Source organism: Tursiops truncatus, chromosome X (genome assembly GCF_011762595.2).
Source record: "Tursiops truncatus isolate mTurTru1 chromosome X, mTurTru1.mat.Y, whole genome shotgun sequence".
NCBI classification, from domain to species: Eukaryota; Metazoa; Chordata; class Mammalia; order Artiodactyla; family Delphinidae; genus Tursiops; species Tursiops truncatus.
In genome coordinates, this window is record NC_047055.1 from 95784833 (window position 1) to 95807944 (window position 23112).

A 23112-nucleotide genomic window follows, 5' to 3' on the forward strand; every position below is an offset into this window, starting at 1 on the left:
CATGTATGATAGATAGCTATATTGTATGTATCAATAATATGTAGATTATTGTCTCTATGTATATGTGTGTGTATATATGTATATATATATATATATATATATATATATATATATATATATATATATATATAGCAGTAGTATATTGTGAAAGGACGCTTTCTTCCTTTCCTCTTGTTATGCTGGAAGTAGTGTCTCTTCTTTTTTTTTTGCGGTATGCAGGCCTCTCACTGTTGTGGCCTCTCCCGTTGCGGAGCACAGGCTCCGGACGTACAGGCTCAGCGGCCATGGCTCACGGGCCCAGCCGCTCTGCGGCATGTGGGATCTTCCCGGACCGGGGCACGAACCCGTGTCCCCTGCATCGGCAGGCGGACTCTCAACCACTGCGCCACCAGGGAAGCCCTAGGGTCTCTTCTTGCTAAAGCCAGTCCCTCCATATGGGATCTGGATGCCATCTCTTCCTCCCTTACGTTAGTGATTATTCCTTCACTCTCCTGAATCTGTGTTTTCTCCTCTTCTATTCAGTTTGCCCCTGAGCGTTCCCAAGTCTCTCCAGCCTTTGTGAAGGGCTTCCATCTGCCTCCCTTCCTCCTCCAACTGTGCTCTCCCTCTCTCCTGTCCCACCTCTATCTCCTGTCTCTAAAGTGTTCACCCTCACTTCTTTCCCTCAGCATTCCCCACTCTGCAACTACCATCCATACAATACGGTTCTTCCTCCATCAATCTACCAAACAGCTATTTTCAACACCAGCGATGATCTCTGTGTTGCTAAATTCAGTGGACAGTTTTCACCTTACTTCATTTCTCAGCATCACTTGACAAGATTGCCCGCACTGTCCTGTTGAAACCTCATGCTATAGGCTTTTCCCCTCTGGTCACTGTCTCCTTTACAGCTTCATCATCTGTTCCTGGGTGATTAAATTTTAGTCTTCATCACAACTCATCCTAGCCTCTCTTTTCTTCTCATCCTATAGTCACCTTGCCGTCTTTCACCTAGCAGTCTTTACCAAAGCTGCTATCACTATGTACACCCAGGCATCCTCCAAATGGATCCCTCCACCTGGAGTTTCTGCTCACCAATTGCCCGCTCAGTTCTGTGCCTCCACTTTGATGTCTTAGTGTGGACAAGGCTGGACTGTCAAGTTCTCTCCCCTCTACTTACTTAACGTCAACCCTTCCTGCTTCTTCCTCTGCGTTCCCCGTCTCAGTAGACAGGGTCACCGTCCACCTATTTGCTTATTTGGGAACCTGGGAATAGGGTTGCATTAATTCCTCTGGGAGTGCTCAGCAGGAAAATGTGCTTAACTATATTTTGAAATAAAAAAACAAACTAAAGCATATAATAACTAAAGTAAATCTTTTAAATTCTGATTTTCCCACAGTGACTATTATGATGCTTTTAAAAAGAATATCAAATCCTCTCCAAAATAATTTGGGGCCCCTTCTTTTGCTGTTGCTCCAGGAGCTCCTGCCCTGCGTTGGAGTCAATAGTCAGACACCATTTCCTGTTGATTCTCCCTCCCAAAATATTTTCAAATCTGTCTGCTCCTCTCGGGCGCCAATGCACTGTATCTAAAGCCAGCGTGACGCTTGTCTGAATTTCTGCGATAGACTCTGAACCCTCCTCCCTGCTCCAAACTCTTTTCCACAAAGCAGTCACGCAGAATGATTGCAGGAATACACATAACTGTTCCCATCAATCCACTGCTTAAAAACCCTCAGTGGCTTCCCATTGTCCTCAGGATAAAATCTCAGATTTGTAACAGGCCCAAGATCCTGCCACTTTGCCATGAGCCAGTGTCACCTCTTTGAGCACCTGGAAAGAGCCAAGCTCCTTATGTGCCTTTGCAGGTGATTTACTCTTTGCTCAGAGCTCACATCTTCTAGCTTCTGTCTCCTCAGTTCTTAGATTTAATGTCCTTTCTTCAGATAAGCTTTTCTTAACCTCTCACATCAGGTCTGTGCTCCTTGTTAAAACACTTTCTTAGTAACCCTCACTTGCTTTGTAAGTAAACAATTATTTGTATATTATTGGATAGTTTAATCTCCCCTCCTAATTTGAATGCAAATTCCCTGAGGAAGTCAGTACACACTCCAGTACACACAGGAATTCAGGGATCCTTGAATCCAGCTTTGTCTGATTTTAGAGCCCATGCCCACAACCACCACCTGTACATATATCTACTCATCCTGGAAGATGGCATTTTGCCTCTTTGTTTTACGACGGCCAAGTGTTGATGCATGGGAAGCTAAGTGTCAACTGAAAAAAATAAAAAGATAAATCACAACCTAAAAGTTGAGAATTCTGTTTTATTTGGCGGACAAAACTGAGGACTTAAACCCAGAAGACAACCTCTCAGGTAGCTCTGAGGGTCGGCTCTGAAGAGATATGGGAGGAGGAGCCACGATATATAGGAGTTTTGCAATGAAAATCAAAAGATTAAGTAGACATCTCAAGTTACTGAATTTAGCTCTTTTCTGTGTATGGGAAGATGCAAGAATCTGGGCTCATTGAAATCATTCCTTTGATTTGCACCTTAGCTACCTAGGGCCAGCTATTTAGGGGCCTTTTCTTTCCCATCCTGAGTCCCCTCGGGGTGCACCTTTGGGGGTGGCTGCAGTGGCTGAGAGCTTGGCAGCTGGCGTCCCCTTTGTCTCCATTCTGAGTTCCCTCAGGACCCAACTATCGGTGACTTCGGGGGCTGGTAGTGCCTGATGGCTTAATGACCATCCTTTGTTTGTTAATATGGCAGGCAATATTTTTCCTTCACATAAGAAACTAGAAAAATGTGACATCTCTGGCCGAATTCTAGAACAGTGATGTTCTGGTGTTGGTGAATCTCTTCGTGCAAGTTCTGTCTGTAGCAGATTGCACACCTCAGCCTCCTCTTTCTGTGGAGGGAGGGGCGGGGGTCTGAGGGGTGTTCAGATTACCAGCAGGACTGCTAAACTGGACCCCGGTTCTCCCACTGTATAATCTTCACATCCATAAACGGGAGTAACATTAACCACCTTGCAGGGCTGTAGCAGGACTCATTCATCTAATACGTATTTAATGGGCATCTAGTATATGCCAGGTTTGGGGTTGGGTGATGGGGATACAAATAGGACTTAGGATGTTTAGCAGAGTGCCTATCTCATTTAGTTATACCCGGTCACTGTTAGTAGTATTAACACAGCTGTGTGTTGACGTTTGCCTGTGTCACGTAGCTTGAGTGAGAGGGGATGTGATATTTGTCACGTTCGTCACTATCCGGACGCGGGACCTGGGGAGCCTGGGTCTCCACCAACGTAAACGCGTACACTCCGGGGACATTACCGCGCGGCGTGACTGCCGCTCCTCTCCGGGCCACCAGAGGGCGCGCGGCCTCTACCGCAACCGCCCCCTGCGTCTGCGTCTGCGTCTGCGTCTGCGTCTGCGCCTGCGTCTGCGCCTGCGCTGCGCCGGCCGCCCGCCCCCCTCCCGCAGGCGCCCGCTCCGCCTTGCTGTGGAACGCTCCGCCTCCGTTGCCCCTAGCGGCTGTCTGTTGACTTCCGGGAACGCGGGAGTCGCCGATGCTCAGAGGGTCGCTTTGGGGTTCCAGGGGGATTCCAGGGTCGGCTTCGGGGCTGAGGCGCTGCCTTAGGCCCCACCGAGTCTCCCCCAACCCCTTCCCGGCCCAGGCGCAGGCTCCCCTTAGCGTCTTTCGGCATGAGGGAACCCGAGGAGGTGGTGCCCGGTGAGTGACACCCGCGGCGGTGGCGGCGGCCGGGAGGGAAGGCCGGCGGGCGGGCGGGCGGCCAGGCCCCGCCTCCGGGCCGGTCCCATCGGGGGACAGGCCCGGGCCGCGGCGGCCTGACTTTGGTCGGAGGTCTGGACGCGCCCCCGTGGGCGACTGAGGGGAGAGGAAAGAAGGGGAGGGACGGAAGGGCGGACTACGGGGAAGGGGGTGCTGGTCTTTCGTCTTCTAATTCTTTTAAAATAAGTTTGCGATGAGTTTCTCGAAGGCGGGGGAAGTTTTTACCTCCCTATGAGCTTCCCAGAGTACTTCCTTCGAGGTCCTCAGAACCCGGTTGTGTATTGAACGCAGTAAAGAGTGAGTGACCAGGGGGAGTGGGGTAAAAGAGGATGGGGAAAACGACTTGGAGAAAGGAGGGAGCCGTTAGCGAGTGGTTTTTTAAGACTTTTCCTCTGAGCTCCAGAAATAACCTTTGGCATTGAGACCCGGTACCGCGTACGTATTGTGTAACAGAAATAGAAGTTTCACGAAACAGTACTTGCTGTAGATGCGCTCAGATCTTTTCTATAATACATTCTCTTAAAAATGGTCACTGTGACCCACTAAGTTGATTTTCTGACCTACCAATGGGTCACGACCAACAGTTTGAAAAAACACTGGATTAGAGCAGAATCATGTATTCACTGAAATATGTATTGCGTTTCTGCCATGCTCTTGGGCTCAAACATGGTTAAATTCCTGCCTCAAATTCACAGCTTAGTGAGAGATTCAAGAAACTAAACAAAATGACAGGATCGTTTGACAGTAGTTGCCAGGGGGCCAGAGCAGAGCCGCCAAACCCTGGCTTGGGGTGAAGGTAACGGGGAAGGCTTCCTGGGAACCCAGAGCAGGACAAAACAGTTAAAATTATTCAGTCTATAAAAACTCAGAGCCTGTTCGAGAACCTGGCCTCCTAAATGTCAATTATCAGTTTGAACTGACACACCTCACAGTTGTTCTCAGAAGGTTTTCCACAGTGGCTAGTCTCTTGAGCATTAATATTTATTATTAATAATTGTGTTTGCTATGTTTTTCTTTCTGGTACCCGTTTAGTTTCTTTATGTGTGATCATCCTCCTTGAGATTTCCTCAAAAGCTGGGTCTGGCCTCCTATTTGGAGGTGTGTGTGTGTGTGTGTGTGTGTGTGTGTGTCCTCCTATTTGGAGGGGTGTGTGTGTGTGTGTGTGTGTGTGTGTGTGTGTGTGTTTACATAGTTACTGGGATCTGGTAGGAGTTTTTGATCTCTCTCCAAAATGGTACTGGACTAAAATAGTTTGTGAATACTCCTCCCATCAGGTAGCATTTAATGACTTAATTTAAGAATGTAAAAATCTCAACATCCTGCGTCCTCACGATGTTAATGATGAAACTCAATACTGTCCTGTTTCAGTGTGTGGAGAAAAGCCCTCAGTCAAGGGCTAGACCATGAGGTGTTTACCAGCGTGAGGGGGGCATTGAGTGTATCAGCTCATTCCAGGGAGTAGATGGTCCACCTCGTGACAGCAGGACTCTTAGTCATTGTGACAGTATATTTCTTACTTTACACCAGTAAATGAATAATACATAATTAATTTATTAGATTTCATAAATAAAACTAGAATGAAGTCTGAGGAATAAAACTGAGTTAAGATGAAAGAAGGAGGGCATAGACAGTGCTGGAGCAGAAGCCAAGCTGTTGGGAGACAAGAGATCTGTATAGATAAATTACTGGAAAAATATTTTAGTTAACAGGCAACATAATAAAAGTTGTGAAATCCAAACTCTCATATATTTGCAGATTCGGGTGCTGTGTTTACGTTTGGGAAAACTAAATTTGCTGAAAATAATCCCAGCAAATTCTGGTTTAAAAATGATATACCTATATATCTTTCATGTGGAGATGAACATACTGCTATTATTACAGGTTAGTGTTAAAATCTTAAATGAAGATAGTAATACTTAGAGAATCCTAAGTATTATAAATGTGCTGTGTTTGAAACATGTTGAAGATATACAGAAAGTGGAGGTTTTTTTTACTTTGCCAGATAATTCTTGACAAATTGATTTATCAAGAGTGACTTCTAAGTTCCCTTAGTATATTTAAGTGTGATTTTTCTATACATATTACTTTCTTAGAATAAATCTATTTGAATTTATCAATATAATCAAAAAATTATTACTGTATAATCTTAGAAACTTTTTTTGTGTGTGTGTGGTATGCGGGCCTCTCACTGTTGTGGCCTCTCCCGTTGCGGAGCACAGGCTCCGGACGCGCAGGCTCAGCGGCCATGGCTCACGGGCCCAGCCGCTCCGCGGCATGTGGGATCTTCCCAGACCAGGGCACGAACCCGTGTCCCCTGCATTTGCAGGCAGACTCCCAACCACTGGGCCACCAGGGAAGCCCTTAGAAACTCTTTACACCTAACAGAATATGGCTATAGGTAGATGGGCAAGGGAGCCTGTTTCAACACAGAAAAGCAATGACAGTGTTTAAGTACAGCATTTTTATTGCTTTGTGATGACTTCTTCTCACATTATGTTGCAACCGCTTCGATTTATTATTTCTTTTTCCTTCCCACCAGGAAATAATAAGCTTTTCATGTTTGGCAGTAACAACTGGGGTCAGTTAGGATTAGGATCAAAATCGACTGTTAACAAGCCAACGTGTGTCAAAGGTTTGGGGTCTTTTCTTCTTTATCACTTTAAATACTTAAAGTGTATAAAGTACTTTTATATTGATTGTGTAATTCTTTAATATATTATAAATAATAAAGTCTTTAGTTCTTTATTTTCTGAGATTTACTTGAATATTATTGGCATTTAACTTTATTTTTCATGTGATATTCAGAACTAGTTTTATATGTTAGGGTCTAAAAATCATATTGATTTTAAACCCAGAGACCACAAAGGAAGTAATGATTCTACAGTATTGCACTTGAACATCCTTTTTTTTTTTTTGGCCTGTTTGTAAACCAACTTAAATATTACTGTTACTGTATATACAGAGAACAAACAATATGATATGTTAGGATTTCGAGCTCTGTCTCATTTGTTTGAGTTGTGGACATTATGGTTCTGTTGGTTTTATAAAACACACTTTACCCTGCTGTGTATAGTTAGCAGCTGTGCTGAAGAAAATATTAGAACTAGGAGTTGATTAGTACTAGTGTTCTTACAAGAACAACAGGACAAAATATTTCAAATCAGGATTGTCCCAGAAAATATGAGACATATTACATCTTTACAAAGCTTTCTCGCCATTATGTGCAAAAGCTTCTGTTTGGTTATAACCTATGAACATCAGCTATACTTGAATGGTGATGGAGATTCCTTGGGATATGACAAGAGCAGGATTCTTTATCTTTGTAGCCAAATTTTTAATTTCAGCTCAATATTTCAGTGTAATTTATCATATGCATGCTATTTATAGATATTGCTGTGGAACTGTTGAAGTATTCCACTCGGTCAAAAAGTATTTACTGAGCACAGTCTACTAAACCCTTGGGTTTATTTACAGTGCCTATGATCCTTACTCTCAAATATCTAATCAAGCTAACAGGATTGTCTAGACTATGAGATCCTTGAGACCAGGGACTCTGTCTTAGTGATCTTTGTAGCCCCTATGCTAAGAGCTTAGGAGATGTTCTGTAAAAGTTTTTAATATGTAAATGAATGAATGAAGAACTTTAACATAGGTGTATGCCTATGAATATTGGACTTAGCGTTTTGTGGGGCAGGTAGAAAGTAAGCTTGATGATGGTGATGGCAGATTAGGGAATAGATCAGGTTGGTGAAGAGGCAGCAAAACAATGCAGTGGATCTCAGCACATGTTAATTACTTGTGGAGTTTTAAATAATATATAGATGCCTAGGCTTTACCTCAAGCCTACTGACTCAGATTCTCCAGGGGTGGGGCTGAGCTATTTGTATTTTTTTTCAAAGCACCATTGGTTACTATGATGCACAAGTCCTTGCAAAAACTTTTGCTTTATTAGTTATGAACATTGACTTTGGAGTCAGACAAGCCTGGGTTTAAATCTGTGCTACCACTTGGTTATCATTTGACCTGGATTATTTGTCATTTCCATAATCATAAAATATCTTGTCATATTTTTATATTTTTAGCTTTAAAACTGGAAAAAATGAAATTTGCTGCCTGTGGAAGGAACCACACCCTAGTTTCAACAGGTATAGTATTCAATCTGTATGACTTCCTGCCCAATTTGAGGACTGAGGTCTCACTCCTGTAACATTTGTGACTTTGTAAAATTAATAGAAATGGTAACTTGGCAACAGTAAGATTAGGATTTTTAAAAAATGTAAATGGTTAGTACACTTGTTTGCCTATGAAAATATGCAGATAAATGTTAAGTGACTGAAGAAAAAGCTTCTTTTCTTGGATTATGTCAAGGGACAGCATCTCCTTACCTGTGTGCACACCTCAGGGGCCGCTTGCTCCTGATCTTGCTCTTCCCTCTTCTTTTCTGAGGGTGAGTGGAAGCCCTCCCCAAAAGACTATTGATATGAGTTAGCACAATTCCAATCAAAATCCAAACAGGGTGTGTGTGTGTGTGTGTGTGTGTGTGTGTGTGTGTGTGTAGAAATTCACAAAGTGGTTCTAAAGTTTATATGGAAAAGCAAAGGACCTAGAATAGCCAAAAGAATTTTGAAAAGACCAAAATTGGAGGGCTAGCACTACCTGATTTCAAGACCTACTGTAAAGCTACAGTGATCAAGACAGTGTGCTAGCAGTGAAGACAGACAGAGATGAATGGAACAGAACAGAATCCAGAAATAGACCCACATGTTTATGCCCAAGTAATATTTGACAAAGGTGCCAAGGCAGTTCAGTGGAGAAAAGGTAGTCTTCAGCAATCCTGCTGGAACAATTAGACATCCAGGCCCTGACCACTGAGCAGTCTTTCCTACTTCCTTTCCCACAAACACAGCTTCTTCTGTCTTCAGGCTGTTCTCACTGCTTCGGCCCCTGCCTCACCTCTCTGCCCTCACTCATACTTTTCCTTTGCTGAAATGTCTTTTCTCTTTCTCTTACTTAGATTCTTGTCTCCTAAGATCCAGTATAAGTCTTACTTCATCCATGGACTCAGATTCTTGTCTCTTAAGATCCAGTATAAGTCTTACTTCATCCATGGAGCTTTTTGTGACTATTCAACTTTTTCCTTATGTCATTCTCTGAACTGCTTCAGCATACCACCAACTCTGGTTTGTTCCATATGTGTTAAATTGTGTGGTTCAATTCCATGTGGCCTTGTAGTATCTTCCATTTGAAACCTAGTCTTATTTCCTCAATTAGGTTTCATTTTTTCTAAAATAATATCTAGTTTTAAATTTTTACTGATTCAGAATGATTTTGTCCTAAGTTTCCCCTGTAATTTAGTGAGGCTTTAATTCCATGTGCATTTTTATGACAGATATAACTAATTTTAATAAGTATATCTTTTTTTAAAATAAATTTATTTATTTATTTTTGGCTGGTTGGGTCTTTGTTGATGCGCGTGGGCTTTCTCTAGTTGCGGCAAGCGGGGGCTATTCTTTGTTGCGGTGCGCGGGCTTCTCATTGCGGTGGCTTCTCTTGTTGCGGAGCATGGGCTCTAGGCATGTGGGCTTCAGTAGTTGTGGCACGCAGCCTCAGTAATTGTGGCTCTCGGGCTCAGCAGTTGTGGCTCGTGGGCTCAGTGTTGTGACACACAGGCTTAGTTGCTCCACAGCATGTGGGATCTTCCTGGCCCAGGGCTCGAACCCCTGTCCCCTGCATTGGCAGGCAGATTCTTAACCACTGCACCACCAGGGAAGTCCCAATAAGTATATCTTTATGTGTCATTACTTTAGAGCTTACTGGCAATGTTTATTATCTAGGAATGATATATTTCTTAATGTGATTAAGAAAATTGTTAACATTTATATAGTTCTTACCGTGTGCCAAGTGCCATTCTAAGAATTTTATAAATGTTAACTCATTTAATCTTCATAACACCTCTATGGAGTAGGCACTATTATTATCCCATTTTACAGATGAGGAAAATGAGACACTGAGAGGTTAAGGATAGCTTGCCCAATGTTACACAACTGATAAGTGGCAAGCCAGAATTTGCACCCAGGAAGTCTGATTCTGGTGTCCTCTCTCCTAAACACAATGCTATACTGGCTTTCTATTTAGCTAGAAAATTAAAATAATTACACAACATAGAATTTTCACGTTTCTAATTATATTCTTCTTGTATTCGCCTCATTTTACTTATTATCTATTATGTCTTAGCTTTAATGGGTATGGAAGGTAAAATTAATGAACCACATCTCTTTTAAAATAGTTTGATTTGGATTATAATCTAATTTGGAAATTACTTTCCTCTTTTTCACTCTGAGTTAATAGTTCTGCATTAGCAAGAAAATGCATTCCACACATTCTGTGCATTTCAATTGCTACTTAAACTCTAGAATGATTTATAAAATCTCACAAAAATGTGGAGCCTTGCTTGTTTTGCTGTATTTTTGACGCCTAAATGAAGTTGTTCACCAAATTGTAGGATAATGCCAGCTTTCAGCTTTCTTCACTGGTAGTAGAGGAACTGTCTGATATACACTGGTCTGCCTCATAAAGATGGTGACTATGGTATACTGATGTTTTCTTTTCTGTGTGCAGAAGGAGGCAAAGTATACGCCGCTGGAGGAAATACTGAAGGACAGCTGGGACTTGGTGATACTGAAGAGAGAAACACTTTTCATCTAATTAGTTTTTTTACATCCCAGCATAAGATTAAACAACTCTCTGCTGGGTCTAACACTTCAGCTGCGCTGACTGGTAAGACTTTTTTCCACTTCAAACTGGGACACATCCCTTTTTTTTAGACCAGAATATACCAAGTCAGTAAACTGAAGACAGCAATACTGTTTAGTTTTCTTTCATTGACCATGTGTTTTCAGAAGACGTTTAAAATAGAACTTAAAATCATGACATATAGTACAACTTTATGCTTACAGACGTTTAGAAGGTAATTGTTAAATAAATTCGAAGCTGTGCTATCCATCTGTTCCTTTAGATATTCTTAAACATTATCTTCATTGTGTGTTCTGAAAGTTATATTTCAGCTTTAATGAAGTTGCTGTCAGAAACATCCTAAAAATCTGTTGGATATATGTTATTAAAATACAGTTTGTAGGGCTTCCCTGGTGGCGCAGTGGTCGAGAGTCCGCCTGCCGATGCAGGGGACACGGGTTTGTGCCCCGGTCCGGGAAGATCCCACGTGCCGCGGAGCGGCTGGGCCCGTGAGCCATGGCCACTGAGCCTGCGCGTCCGGAGCCTGTGCTCTGCAACGGGAGAGGCCACAACAGTGAGAGGCCTGCATACCGCAAAAAAAAAAAAAAAAAAAAAAAAAAAAGTTTGTAATGGTCATTGCATCTCTCTGCCCTCCCTATCAAAAGCCCATATGAGAAATTTCTTTAAAATTTGGAGCCGAGATAAACGTGTCTCACTGAAGAAGCTGCTGGTGTGCTGCTTCATTCCAGTCCGGAGAGCTGTGTAACGTGCAGTGTTAGAGAAAGCCTGTGCACGGCAACGAAGACCAAACGCAGCCCCAAAAAATTTTTTTTTAAAGAAATTGTAATAAGTAGCTACCTGGTATAAATATCTTAGTAGTACTTTTCTTTCAAGATACATAATTTTTCTAAATTAAAAAATAAATGCTCTGTTGGAAGTATAATAACTTGCCATCACTGCTACCTCTTAAAACCTTTTTTCCTCTTTGTGTTTTCTTTATAGAGGATGGAGAGCTTTTCATGTGGGGTGACAATTCTGAGGGGCAAATTGGTTTACAAAATATAACTAGTATATGTGTCCCTCATCAAGTGACCATTGGAAAACCTATCTCCTGGATCTCTTGTGGATATTACCATTCAGCTTTTGTAACAAGTAAGACAGAACAGTTTGGATTTCTCATGTTATCTCCCATTTCTAAGTTATTACTAAATAATAAAATGTCATAACATTCTACATTTCTATAGAAATATTGTCATGGTACTCCATGTAATGAAATAATTTTGGTCTGTTTTAGGTCACAGTATTTCTTCATTTCAGTAATGAGTATTTATAATTTTAAACTATCTGACGTGTTAACTTCTTTTTAATATCGATGGTACTATTTTATTTATTTCTTTAATTAATTTTTTATTTTTGTCTGTGTTGGGTCTTCTTTGATGCACACGGGCTTTCTTTAGTTGTGGTGAGCAGGGGCTACTCTTTGATGTGGTGTGCAGGCTTCTCATTGCAGTGGCTTCTCGTTGCGGAGCACGGGCTCTAGGGACGCGGGCTTTGGTAGCTGCGGCACGTGCGCTCAGTAGTTGTGGCTCATGGGCTCAAGAGCGCAGGCTCATTAGTTGTGGTGCACAGGCTTAGTTGCTCGGCGGCATGTGGGATCTTCCCAGACCAGGGCTCGAACCCGTGTCCCCTGCACTGGCAGGCGAATTCTTAACCACTGTGCAACCAGGGAAGTCCCTTAACTTTTTTTAATGAATGTTAGATCTATTAGGAAAACAAAATTTATGCATAAGAAACCCTTCTAAATTTTGGCTCTCAAACTTCTTAGACTCTTTGGCATTAAAAACAAGACCTGTGAGCCTCTTTTCTCTGGATCCACTTGGCTCTGTACTTTGACCTACTCTATTCTTGTCCTGATAATTCGTTCTTATTGTTTCAGTACATGAGTCATAGATTTTCATTGTAGGAATAGGGATGAAGATTAGATGAAAAAGGAAGGGGGTTCAGTATGGGATATGCTTTCCTTTGTTGGGACTTTTCTCAGGATCCCCCGTTTCTCCTTTTCCTGGGCTCACTGGCAACCTTCTCTATCTTAGTTAAAATATTTTAAATGTTGGACTCTAACTATTATAGCCTACATCTACACTGGTAGTAATACCAGAAGTATGATCATGGTTTTCCATCTTATTTATGGTTTTCCTAACAGTAAAAACACCCAGCAGAAATAGTTCCATGGACCCTCTTAGATATCTCTCTAAATATTGTTTTATACATTTACTTCCTATTCTGTGCACCTCAGATTCAGGTTTAGAAAGTGCTTATTGACCTATCCCAGTGCCCCCCAGGTTTACCAATGAATTGGTAGCAACTTGTTACCAAGAAAAGGCAAACTCTGACTTGGCTGGGTTTGTTCACTACTGGGTCAGTTTGTGTCTTGAAGAAACAATATTTATTCAATCAATAAATATTGTTGAATGAGGAGGTGAGTGAATGAATGATAAATTGACTGTGTTCCTTGGGGCAATACCACATACCAACTTATTTGCAACTCCTGGGGTTGGTATAGTCTGTACTCACTTTGTTTATGAAACAGAAAACAGGGAAAAAAATACCCGTGCAAGAACAAATAATCAAAAGCATTGTCTTATATTTGGGCCTTAATAAAACTCCCAGAAACAATTTTTATTTACTACTGCTTTAGCCAGTAGGGAAACAAGTGGAATTATTCGTTTTAACCAATAGGCATTACATTGAACTTTTTTGTTTTGTTTTCTGTTTTTATGCCTTTTTTAAAAAACAGCTTTATTGATGTATAGGTCACCTACCATACAATTCACCCATTTAAGGTGTGAGGAGCAGCAGGAATTTATAGACAGTAGTAGAAAGAGACTTATCTGGACTTAGTAACTCCTTTCATATGAGAGGCAAGAAGCGTGGGAAAAGGGGGAGCATGCTGACTTACTGAGCACTTCTGTGCCAGTGTTTGCCGAATACTTCAGAGAAAACTGTGGTTCAGAAAGCTTCATTTTTTGTACAGATCAATCTAAAAAATGAGTATAGCTGTGTTTGCAGTATTTGACCAAGTTTTAAGTGGCACATACCATGTGCGTTAGATGTCATACAACTTCCCTAAGTTCTGATTTGCTAGAAGGGCTCTCAAGCTTCAGTAGCTGGTTGTACTCGTGGCTTAGATTTATTACAGCAAAGGATACTGAGCAAAAGCAGCAGGAAAGATCTGTATCCTCCAGAGAGGTCCAGTATGCGCTTCCTGGTCCTTCCTATTCCAAGGCCGCACAGGACATGTTTTCTCTTTGGCAGTGAACTACAGACTACAGGGATGTGTGTGTAATGTCTCTGCTCAGGGAAGCCTACTCTATTCTCAGGGTCTGAGGCTTTTGTGTGGGTGGCTGGTGTCATGTAGGCACATCCTGCTAGCAACTAGTCATGGCAACTGCAACTCGGGTCCCTCAACAGTGAAACCAGGTGCACATCATCAGTGTTGAAGTTTGTGCAAAGCAAGCCTCTCTTAGCTTCTTGCTAAGCTGGCATAATTCATTTCTCCAGGTGTACATAACAAAAACATCAATCACCAACATAAAGAACACTCCCAAGGGCCACATTCCCAGGGGTTGGTCAACAGTCAGTCAGTCATGCTTCTCTTGGAGACATGCAAATAATACAAGAGGTGCTGTGTTACCTCTTTCCTCATATCAGTGGTGATGCGTTCTGTGTCATAATCTTTGGATTAGATTATGTATTTACAACAGTTTTTAAATTCCTGTTTTATAGAACTCAGTTCAGTTCATAGAAATGAATAAAAAAAGTTCCTGCTTTCAAGAAGCTCATAGTATAGCGTGGGACGTGTGATAACAGAAGAAAATAAATAGTATTGGTATGGACAAGGCAGTGATTAAATGTCATGAGTTCCTTAATAAGAGAATCTTTCTGGAAAAAGTGCCATCTAACTGAGTAAAATCTGCTATCTTTAGAGTCACCATATTTACTTCACACATAAATGGGTTTTCTACAATAAGTTTCATTAAAAGCAATTATTTATTCACCAAGTATTCATTAAATGTTTAATGTACTAGACACACTGCTAAGTTCTTGCAATACCATAGTGAGCAAGAAAAAATCCATGTCCTTATGGGGGTTTAATGTCGAGTCATTTTGCTTTATTGAAAGTAGGTAGAAGTAAGATCATCTTTCCTATATATTGTGAAACAGGTAAAATAATTTTCTAGTTTTTACTAGTAGTGCTGGTCGTGAATTCTTCAGGAAGATTTTGGATTAGAATAATCAAGGGGAAGGGAAAATCTACCTTTATTTCCTTACCATTCAGTAAAAATATCTCAAGAAAGGTCAAATTTATTAAGTTGAGATTTTCTACATTTTTTTTATCAAACGTGAGAACATGTACCAAAAAGACCGGTATTTGTTCATGTCTCTGTCATCATCGATCACTGTCCTTTTCCTCCAATAGCGGAGGGAGAACTGTACACCTTTGGAGAACCTGAGTATGGGAAGTTAGGTCTTCCCGAAAAGCTGCTGATCAATCACAAAGTGCCCCAGCTGGTGCCTGGAATTCCTCAGAAGGTGATCCAAGTAGCTTGTGGTGGAGGGCACACAGTTGCGCTCACAGGTATGTGTGCGGCTCCGTTCCCTGCTTTCTTTGGTAGCTAATGAAAACAGCTTTTTTTACATTCATTTATTTTTATTGTGGTAGGAACACTTAACATCTGATCCGTCCTCTTAACAGATTTTTAAGTTTACAATACAGTATTGTTATCTATAGGCACAATGTTGTATGGCAGGTTTCTAGAACTTTTACCTTTGCAGAGCTGAAACCTTATACCCATTCATTAGCAGCTCCCCTCTCCCCCTACCCCAGCCCCTGGCAACCACCATTCAAGTCTCTGCTTCGATGAGTTTGACTGTTTTAGATACTTCATGTAAGTTGGCTTTGCATCTTTTTCCATCAAGAACCCCACCTTTTGTTCCTATAGTTAATAAGCATTTCTGGCCTGTGGAAGAAATTTTTAAGTAGAAAAAAATGAATCTTGTTGAATTATTTTTGCTAACATAATTGACATTTTCATGATCTTAACACGTTTAATGGCAGCACATAAGGTTTTTTAGCTCATTTTCAAGAACAAATTGTTTTCCTCATATATATGTATTCCATATTTATTTAAAATTGACATTATTTTTTCTGAAATATCTTATTTTGGAGAAGCTCCCTGCTAATACTGTTTTCTACTTGTCATTGATAATTCTTTTTGATATTCACAATGTCTAACTTGGTGATTTCTTTGTGATTTTTATGTTCTGTTATAGTAATTCATTAAAGTGTTAAGATTTTAAATTACAGATAATAAAAAAAGTTAGAACTTTAATAGTAATGTCACTTTTGGCTTCTGAACTTTGTATTTGGTATGACATGTGACTTCTCAGGATTCTAGTCAGGATAATTAAAATAGACTTACTACTTGTTAATATGCTTACTAAATTGATGCTCCCAAATTTGTTCAGCATTCGATTTATTTTAGATGAGTAGTATAGAGGTAATGCAGTTAGATAGTGAATGGTTATGATATATTTTGGTCAAAAAGAAATAAACAGTTTCTGAAGTCACCACTTAATCTTCAGTAACCCAAAGCTAGAAGTGTTCTAGACAAATTTTAAGTAATATCCAGTTCTCAGATGATAATGCTTAAATGTTGCAAGGTGATTAAGCAATATTTTATCTTTAGATTTTCCTCTCTTACATCGCTTTTCCTTGACTTCCTATTCTAGTCCCAGTCATGTGTATAAAGCTATGGTTTCCCAGAATTACAATTTCCAGATGGAATCTTTTCAAAGTGAGAAATAATTTTTTTCCAGGCCTCAACTCTAAATTTGGAAATAATTCTGAGGTTTAAGTTTTTTTTTAAACTTCTTCTGATAAAGTGAATTTTCATATAATTTCTAAAAGATTTATGTTAGGAATTAAACTTCAAAATTAATCTTTATAAATTATCTGAAAATTTATTCTATAGGCAGAAATGCAACTTATTCTTCATGTGTTATGTTATTTTATATGCTAAGGCAGGGGCCAGGGAGAGTCGTGTGTCTAAAGGACGCTTTCATCACCACTCGTTTATCCTATTTTTGTGCTTTTCCATTTCTCAAGACTATGTGAGCTAATATTTACTGTTATTGGAGTTCCTTTGGAATCACTTCAAAAATATTAATATAATATAGTATGGATAAACAACAAGGTCCTACTGTATAGCACAGGGAACTATATTCAGTATCCTGTGACAAACCATAATGGAAAAGAATATGAAAAAGAATATATATATGTATAACTGAGTCACTTTGCTATACAGAGGAAAATAACATAACATTGTCAATCAACTATACTTCAATAAAATTAAAAAAAAAATTTAATATAGAGGAAAGGCTTTTCCCCTCCTTTGATTATTATTGCATTTCCTAGTAAATGAGCTTTACCTGTGAATAAATCTAGCATGTCTGATGTAAGTTTTCATTCTCATGCTAATTCTCCTCTGAAATTGTTTTCTAAAATAGGTTATTCCATTAAATTACTGTTAATAAGTAAGGACTTCTGTAGGAAACACTATTCGTTTAGTTAGGGCAGTGAAAGGAATTAGCTTAATGACAATTGATGATTTTTAACAAACTGAGTGGTAATTATAGGGACTTTTTAGGTAGTAGTTCACCGACTTTTGTGTCTTTAGCAATTCCTTCTATGGTTATATGTAAAAGATAAAATCAGGCCCATGCCATTATTGTTGCAATTGTGTACCTTGTCATTTTTCTCTTCCTTTATCACTGAGGAATGTATACGTAAGTATTAGGTATTCTTATATGAGTATTTCTTTGAGAGGCCCTTAACCCTCATTATAAAAGGTGGAATAGCACTGTTTTTCTAGATATAATGGTGACAGTGCCTGTACCTCTGAAATCCTTTTCTTGTGTTTGCCCCTCCCCTTTCAGAGAAGGCCGTGTACACCTTTGGGCTGGGACAGTTTGGTCAACTGGGTCTTGGCACTTTTATTTTTGAAACTTCAGAACCCAAAGCCGTTGAAAATATTAAGGATCAGAAAATAAGTTATGTTTGCTGTGGGGAAAACCACACAGCTTTGATAACAGGTACAGATCAGAATTTCTGTTAATATACTTACGGAACTGGGTATATTTTATTACAAGATAAATACTGTATGGAATGAAAGTATCTAACTTAAGCAAAGGAAATAATAACTGAGAAAATGGAATTCTTTGTTTAATATGCCAACGTGTAAAGTTGTAAACTCCTTTTTCATATCTTAGTTTAATTTAAAATCAGTGTAAATGATCCAAAGGTTTAGAGCCTCAAAATGTGTCAATGCTATCAGAGGTAAGACCATAGCGTTATACTGTGGCAGAAGTATAAAAAGTAAAAAGCTGGAATCTTTTTGAAATTGTATCAATTTGAAGGCTCTGAACTCTGCTCAGACCAAAGGGAAAAGTCTTTTAAGAAAGAACTTATTTTAAAATATTCTCCCTCTTCAGTCTGACAGCTACATTCAGGCTGAGTAAATTCTTATGATGCTTCTGCCACTGGGAGGCGTTTTCAGGAGTAACACCTTCATACTTTCTCCACAGTGGTAGACAGAAAGGTACCCCAAAGACTATTAATTAAATGAATACCTGGGTCCTCTAGCTCTTCTGCTCTGTAGTTTCCCCTTTATCTGGGGAGATGGTGCTATGGGTCTACTTCTCAACCTCAGAAACTAGGTGCTGCCAATGTAGGACTCAATAAAGGTACTTCCCTAAAATGACTGACTCACCTATAGATAATTAATATGGAGCTGGAGGAATCAGGCTCCCTGACTTCAGACTATACTACAAAGCTACAGTAATCTAGACAGTATAGTACTGACACAAAAATAGAAATATAGATCAATGGGACAGTATAGAAAGCCCAGAGATAAACCCACGCACATATGGTCACCTTATCTTTGATAAAGGAGGCAAGAATATACAGTGGAGAAAAGACAGTCTCTTCAATAAGTGGTGCTGGGAAAACTGGACAGCTACATGTAAAAGAATGAAATTAGAACACTCCCTAACACCATACACAAAAATAAACTCAAAATGGATTAAAGACCTAAACGTAAGGCCAAACACTATCAAACTCTTAGAGGCAGAACACTCTATGACATTAATCACAGCAAGATCCTTTTTGACCCACCTCCTAGAGAAATGGAAATAAAAACAAAAATAAACAAATGGGACCTAATGAAACTTAAAAGCTTTTGCACAGCAAAGGAAACCATAAACTAGAGCAAAAGACAACCCTCAGAATGGGAGAAAATATTTGCAAATGAAGCAACTGACAAAGGATTAATCTCCAAAATTTACAAGCAGCTCATGCAGCTCAATAACTAAAAAACAAACAACCCAATCCAAAAATGGGCAGACGACCTAAATAGACATTTCTCCAAAGAAGATATCCAGATTGCCAACAAATACATGAAAGAATGCTCAACATCATTAATCATTAGAGAAATGCAAATCAAAACTACAATGAGATACTGTCTCACGCCGGTCAGAATGGCCATCATCAAAAAATCTAGAAACAATAAATGCTGGAGAGGGTGTGGAGAAAAGGAAACCCTCTTGCACTGTTGGTAGGAATGTAAATTGATGCAGCCACTATGGAGAACAGTATGAAGGTTCCTTAAAAATCTAATAGAATTACCATACGACCCAGCAATCCCACTACTGGGCATATACCCTGAGAAAACCATAATTCAAAAAGAGTCATGTACTGTAATGTTCATTGCAGCTGTGTTTACAATAACCAGGACATAGAAGCAACCTAAGTGTCCATCAACAGACAAATGGATAAAGAAGATGTGGCACATATATACAGTGGAATATTACTCAGCCATAAAAAGAAACGAAATTGAGTTATTTGTAGTGAGGTGGATGGACCTAGAGTCTGTCATACAGAGTGAAGTAAGTCAGAAAGAGAAAAACAAATACTGTATGCTAACACATATATATGGAATCTAAGGGAAAAAAAAAGGTCATGAAGAACCTAGGGGTAAGATGGGAATAAAGACACAGACCTACTAGAGAATGGACTTGAGGATATGGGGAGAGGGAAGGGTAAGCTGTGACAAAGTGAGAGAGTGGCATGGGCATATATACACTACCAAACGTAAAATAGGTAGCTAGTGGGAAGCAGCCACATAGCACAGGGAGATCAGCTCGGTGGTTTGTGACCCCTTAGAGGGGTGGGATAGGGAGGGTGGGAGGGAGGGAGGGAGACACAAGAGGGAAGAGATATGGGAACATATGTATATGTATAACTGATTCACTTTCTTATAAAGCAGAAACTAACACACCATTGTAAAGCAATTATACTCCAATAAAGATGTTAAAAAAGAAATGAGCGTAAAGCTTCACAAATACATCAATAAATTAAAACTATTGACACATTAAATGAAAATATGTAATTTGAGAAGAATAAAAATTAAGTGAAATATATTTCATTTGAATTACAAAAAATATATATTCTCCATAATTTTAATTACTTTGGAATAAAAGGCTCTGTAATTTCTCTATTTGTAGCTCATCATTTCTATCTAAAAAGTAAAGCATTAAAAAGTCATAAATCATATAGTATTTTGAAATAATCGGGATACTGGTATTTCTGCATTTTCCCCTTCTTTTGCAAGTTTCTGCTACGATGAACCTCATCTAATGGTATATGCTTAGGGGAACTAGCACTCAGCAAATACAAGGTATTACCAAGTACTGTCCCTTCTTCCCCAAAGAACTTTGCAGAGAGAACTATCTGCCCATTTTCAAGTATCAGTGTCCTTATTAATGTTGCATGAAATTGAACTATATAGAATGTAAAGAATTACTGTTCATTCACAATCCCAGAAGAGTTGTTGATATGTATGCCTTACTGCAAGTCTTAAGCTCAGTTTCTCTGTCTTTACTGCCATTTTCCATCAACTCTAAATTGTCACTGATCGTAAATACACATTTTTTATGGATCATTTAACATACAATTAGGTTATTTGGTTAAACTTTCATAATACCTTTCCTCCTGATGAAAGAAGTTATAGCACAAACAATTGAACATTATTTGACTTTTTTGCTCATGAATCCTCCCCAGGGACAGGTGTTATGAATTTTTTCTTTGTCCAGGACTAATGAGAGATATGTAGTGAGTTTTCTGTAAGTTCTTGCCAGTTCCCCATTATAGCCAGTGGCTCATGTTTTAAAAAGCTCTCTGAGGTTGGAAGTGTGATCAGGCAGCTTGATCAGAGTTTATTTTTTCTGGCTAAAGATAATCAGGTTTGAAAAAAAAAACCTTAACATTTTGAATAAGAATATCAGGGTCAAAAAAAGGAGGAGGAAAGCAAAAAGATGATAAGGAGTATATATAAAGAAAGGAAATAAATACCTAATAGTAAGAATTATAACAATCTAAATTTAGAATCTAAACGCTGGTTATTGCTTATTTATAGGGAATCTATTTGTTTTTAATAATTTTTGAACTTTCCACTTTAGTGAATTTTTTTATTATTTCTAATTATTTTTTCAGGCAGTTCTCGCGGCTTTTCTTACTATACAATTACTTTGCCATCCTAAAGTACAAGTCCCCATATATGATCTTGTCACTTCCCAGCTTAAAACCATTCATTTAGCTTATTACTGTTCTTAATATAGAGTTCAAAAATGCTTAATATGAGCTAATAAGATCCTCTGTCATGTGATTACTTCTTCCCTCTTCAGGCTCATCTCATACCACTCTCACCTTTGTGCTCCAGACACATTGGTTGCCTTTTGGCTTCTTGACTGGGCTGTGTTTTCTCTTGATTCACAGCCTTTGTATGTACTGCTGGCCTCTGCCTGGAAGATTTTTTGCTCCCTTCTTCTTGTAACTAAACCCTAATCCTTTCAGCTTCAGTTTAAAAGCCTTTCCTAATCTCCAGACTGGAGGGAGAGCCCCTCCTCTGCACCTATACTGGCACCCTTTCCTTTCCTTCTGCTTCCATGGCACTTGCCTCACTTGAGATGGAGAGTATGAAAGAAAGGCTTGAGGAGTGAATGTACAGAATACCTGCTATGGCAGTGGGCAAAACGATTAACTGGAGAGAAGGGACAAAATTACTCATCATCATCTTGGCCCAGCTATATAGGGGACCCCAGTATTGATATAGGGACCAGCAGCTTGGTTGGTTTATGGCATTTCCTTCAGCAGCTTTCCACAACCCTGAAGCAGAAGTAAAAGAGACAGTTGGATTGATCGAAACTAGTGGTGATTTTGTCTCCACAGGGGACACATGGCAATGTCTGGAGATGTTTTTGATTGTCACAACTGCAGAGGCAGGGTATTCTATGGGCGTTTAGTAGGTAGAAGCCAAGGATGCTGCTAAACATCCCACGATGCACAGGACAGACCCATACAACCAAGAATTATCTGGCCTCAAATGTCTGTAGTGCCGAGGTTGAAAAACCCTGACCTAATCAGTGACCTGAGGAAAAAAGAAAATAGATTGTATTGGGATGTAGGAGGTCAGAATACAAAAATCTCCTTCTTGAGATGATGGTGTGTATCACAAGATCTTATGCTGGGTTGCTGCTGCTCCACACAGCACCTCACACACCTGGGTCTCAACTTCACAAGCCACCAAGAGCTTAGTGATTTATTCTCGGGGTATCTATTGCCTCATGTTATGTGTGGACAACAGAAACCATAGAGAGTGTGGAAACATCGGTGGAGCAGAGTAAATTTAATGGAGAATATGAGGGGAAAATTGCAATGTAAGTTAATGTATTTGTCTATTTACAAATAGATCCATGAAAGTAACACTTTTATAATTCTCTCTTTTTTTCATTTTAGATTTAGGCCTTATGTATACTTTTGGAGACAGTCGACATGGAAAATTAGGACTTGGACTGGAGAGTTTTGCCAATCAGTTCGTTCCTACTTTGTGTTCTAATTTTTTGAAGTTTATAGTACAGTTGGTAAGGACATCACATTTCCCTGTTTACATGTTCATATTCCTATATTTGAGTCTTTCAGTATTTCATAGAAAATAAGTACTTTTCTGTTTATATGAAATATCATAGCTATATCTAGTAAATATACTTGTGTCCTAAAGGCCAAATGTCAGACATCACGGCACTCTGAAAATCTGTCCCTTTTCTAATGTTCCTCCTCTAACATCTTCCTTTCTGCCCTAATCTTGACTCTTCTACTTCATTTTCATATGTCTCTTGAGAGCCAAGACTGTGCCATGCCTGGAAGCTTTGTGTTTCCTGTAGCTCCCAGCAGAGTGCCTCACTCACAGTGGTCATCTGTAAATATTTGCTGGATTAGATATCACTAGGACTCTCAAATCCTGCACAAGAAAAATATCTGATAATAAATGAAGCGTTTTGAAATTATATTTAATTGGTTAAGTGTTATTTGGATAAGGTGTTGTTTCAGTGACATCTCCATCAGGCACTGTATCTCTGTTGTTTCTAACACTTTTGCCAATTAAGAACTATAGACTTGAAAATTTTGTTTACTCAGTGATGATAATAT

The 23112-nt window shown here is 39.6% G+C and overlaps 1 protein-coding gene across 21 annotated transcripts in view; it reads left to right on the plus strand.

The window, feature by feature from the left end:
* The window catches only part of RPGR (retinitis pigmentosa GTPase regulator), a 268709-nt gene that overhangs the window by 203068 nt on the left and 42529 nt on the right, over window positions 1-23112 (plus strand). For 12 of the 21 annotated variants that reach the window (XM_073798802.1, XM_073798803.1, XM_073798806.1 and 9 more), the window contains exons 1-9: window positions 3674-3716; window positions 5532-5657; window positions 6316-6408; window positions 7859-7921; window positions 10395-10553; window positions 11511-11660; window positions 14989-15147; window positions 17508-17663; window positions 22423-22547. In XM_073798802.1, coding sequence (XP_073654903.1) covers window positions 3689-3716; window positions 5532-5657; window positions 6316-6408; window positions 7859-7921; window positions 10395-10553; window positions 11511-11660; window positions 14989-15147; window positions 17508-17663; window positions 22423-22547 — 1059 coding nt within the window. In that variant the 5' untranslated portion in view covers window positions 3674-3688. The other 9 variants (XM_073798792.1, XM_073798797.1, XM_073798798.1 and 6 more) reach the window with 9 other exon arrangements.